General features: G+C 40.1%; 1 protein-coding gene across 2 annotated transcripts in view; it reads right to left on the bottom strand.

Moving 5' to 3' along the window:
• The window catches only part of NDUFA10 (NADH:ubiquinone oxidoreductase subunit A10), an 11,754-nt gene extending 11,339 nt beyond the window's left edge, over positions 1 to 415 (bottom strand). Inside the window, exon 1 of one of the 2 annotated variants that reach the window (XM_072418476.1) lies at positions 306 to 415. In XM_072418476.1, coding sequence (XP_072274577.1) covers positions 306 to 368 — 63 coding nt within the window. In that variant the 5' untranslated portion in view covers positions 369 to 415. The remainder of the gene's footprint in view (positions 1 to 305) is intronic. The other variant, XM_072418477.1, reaches the window with a different exon arrangement.
• Positions 416 to 3,320: the final 2,905 nt, after the last annotated feature.

The raw sequence follows: 3,320 nt of genomic DNA, 5'->3' as shown, positions 1-3,320 counted from the left end.
ACACACACACACACACACACACACACACACAGTATTAAAGGATAAAGAAGAGGTGACCTTAAAGCACAGACCTTTCACTACAGGACAATAATGACCCCATAGATAATTTTATCCTTACAGTCTACAATAACATTGAATGCACTGACATTGATATGCATGGTACGTGTATGTGTCACGGATCTGCCAGGGATATGCAGTGACAGCTGTCATAAGGGGTTAATGAGCGTTAGACCCATCACTAAATAAAATCACAAAGATCGCCATAATCTCCATGTCCCCCCGTACACACACTGCCCGATCCTTACCACACTAATCACCCCAGCTTTCCAGGTCAGCCGCAAACCACGGAGCCCTGCTGTCCCAAACATGTCTCTGTCCTTCCTGGGACAACCTGCGCCGGGGTCCTTCCTGCAGTCGGCGCACAGAGTGACGTCACCGGGCGCCTTCGTGCTGCCTGTAGAACTTATCTCCTCATGACTTTGATTCCTTTTTAATGTTAATTTACAAACATAAAGATTAAGCGGTGTTGTATAGTAGCCAGGGGCCATTTATTTTTTGACCTGTGCAAGGTTTTCTATTTTTTTAATGAAAATGTTGCCTGGAAGTGAGGCCTGCTGAGGAGAGAAACATGTCATAGTCCTCTTTGGCTCCAAATACTATGACAATGTAAGGGAAAGATGACAGCGGAAAAAAACAGTAGAAAAAGTAGAGCCCCCCCCCCCCCCCAAAAAAAAAAAAAAAAAACACATTTTCTATTACAGGTAGTCCCCAAGTTAAAGACATCCGCCAATCCGCCATACCAACACTCCTAGATACAAACAGGGCTTCCCTGCTGGCTGTGTGCAGGACAGAGGCTTGAAGGGGGGAGGGGGGCGGTTTGCGTGACTTGTAGAAGAAATCTTTTGCTAAACACAGCTGAGGTTGTGGGTGATCTTAAGAGTGGAGCTGATCTGTAACATCTTGTAATTCTTTATTGACCAAGACAAACTCTGCAGTTGTTTTTGCATATCAAAGCACAGCTTGCTCCAGTAGTTAATAAATGTCTAGGCCATAAAGTTTTTTTTTTTATTATTTCAATGAGGATTTTATACAGTAACTGACTCCACGCTGCCTAATAATATGTTGAGACAAACATCTGTCCTAATTGCATTTATTAGAATAATGTACCTGTGCTGACTTACATACAAATTCAACTTAAGCACCAACCTACAGTTCCTATCTCATATGTAACCCGGGGACTACCTGTAAAAAAAGGGTTTGCCACCTTTTTTTTAATTTTATATCTGTGATGATAAGAATGCTTTCTCATTATAAGTCTTCTGACAAATCAATGACAGGTTAAATTATACCTGGATGTAATTAGAAATGTTTAACCAAACAAAACCAAGAAGGTTTCCGCACTCCCATGTTTTTTTTTTTTTTTACAAAAATAGTGAAATAATGAGAAAAGAGAAAAAAGCTTTTAGGCAAAAATTAACGATATTTACAATATGCAGACCACATTAGCACAACCGTGTTTATGTGACTCAACTCAAACAGTAATAAGTGACAAATAATCATGGGTGACAAATAGGTAGGAAGTCAATACAAAGTATCAAGTATAATAGTAGACAAAATCAGTAAGGATAATGATCAGTAAGGATATTACTGACGCATTTCGCCTTATGGCTTCCTCAGGGGAGTGCAGAGACTTTAATTCAGTATGTTGTGAGTGGGTGACCAGTGAGACGGTCCCAAAATGTAAGAATACTTGAATGTAAGCAGGTAGGAAGGGAAGAATGTCTAGCTTTATCTACTCCTACAGAATTTGTTCCTCATTAGTAAGGAGTTTGCGGATGGATGTGTCCTCAATGGCCAAATACTTGAAGCGTACCTCAACATTTTACATAGAAGTATAGGTAGACAACCCTTCTATGTAAGGTAAAAATGTTGGTGGTTTTTTTAAGTGCAACACCCTTTGCAACACCCAAAAAAGTGCCGCACCACCCCTTTAAGTCTTGATTGGTGTGGCGATCAAGATTTGATGGGAGTGTAGCACCTCCCGGGATACTTACGTCATGCATCCCAGGAGGCTCTGGCTGGCTGAGATCGAGTGATAGAGCGCTGTGATGGGTAAAAAAAAGGGAGAAAAAATGCCAGGGTGACAAAGAAAGAAGACTAAAGAAGACAGAAGTGAAGATCGAAGAAAAATCATACCTTCAATCCAGCAGAGCAGTCAATCCGTCCAGAGGTTTCTTCCATCTGGTCCTGCGTCGTCCTGGTATCCGTCTTCGGGCTGGCACGCCAGGCGCCGCCATATTCTCCTCTGCTTCTGGGTTCTTCCTTCGTCACCCGACGGAGGCGCGAGATCGGGTCACGTAGATTGGAAAAACAAACTTGCCGAACTCACTGCACATTCAAAAAAGGGTGTTGCACTTAAAAAAAAAACACAAACAGAATTTTTAATTATCTATCCTTAGGTTATCTACCCTTCTATGTAAAGTGAAAACTAAGCAATTCTGATTTGGTTGTTTTTCTTACATTAGGTCTAAAGTAATTATTTAAGCTGCATAGATCAAAATCTTCCATATCTTTTTTTGGTCTTTGTGGGTTCTAAACAAGGTACTGTTGTAATATGTATGTATATACCCTACGTCTGTGAAATTTTAAAGTGACCCTATTGCTGGTAAAACAAAATCCAAACAGAGCCACCCTGTAAAAGGGCATTGTAAGGGAATTCTTCACTGCCCAGTACAGGCACTGCAAGATTTTACTTACCATCTGCCAGATACATACAATATAAGTGGAGAATCAACTACTTTCAGTGAAACACATGGACCTAGAATCTCCACCAGGTAATGTTTTGGTGAATGTTGGATTCGCTGCTTTATTAATAGACCCCTATGTGTAAATGTTGATTTACTCCTCAATGCATTTGCTCTTAATATGGCAGATTGACAGAACTACCTATATGGCCTTAAATCTCCATTCATCTCAGCAATAACAAGATTTAATTTAATGATGATAGCAAATAGCACAAGCCTTGAGTGACAGATAAATGTTATATAGAATTATGGTGCTAACATTGTAGTCTGATTTTTTTACTTCTATTTTTCAACTTCTGTTCATCATCTATACACTCATTTGGTACAAAGACTGCTAATGCTGTTCATTATTTAGATTATTTATCTGATTGCGCTTTACATCTGACACTCCACCCATTACATATGACTTTTTCTATTTGTAGCAGGTGAAAAGTATGTGTTACCAGCTGTTACCCTTGATGTTGTAACCTGAAGATATATTTCCCCGGGACAGAGGCATCAACTGTAGCTGCCTGA

Source organism: Pyxicephalus adspersus, chromosome 7 (assembly GCF_032062135.1).
Source record: "Pyxicephalus adspersus chromosome 7, UCB_Pads_2.0, whole genome shotgun sequence".
Lineage (NCBI taxonomy): Eukaryota > Metazoa > Chordata > Amphibia > Anura > Pyxicephalidae > Pyxicephalus > Pyxicephalus adspersus.
The sequence above is the reverse complement of the archived record's forward strand: the minus strand, read 5'-3'. Positions and strand labels throughout refer to the sequence as shown.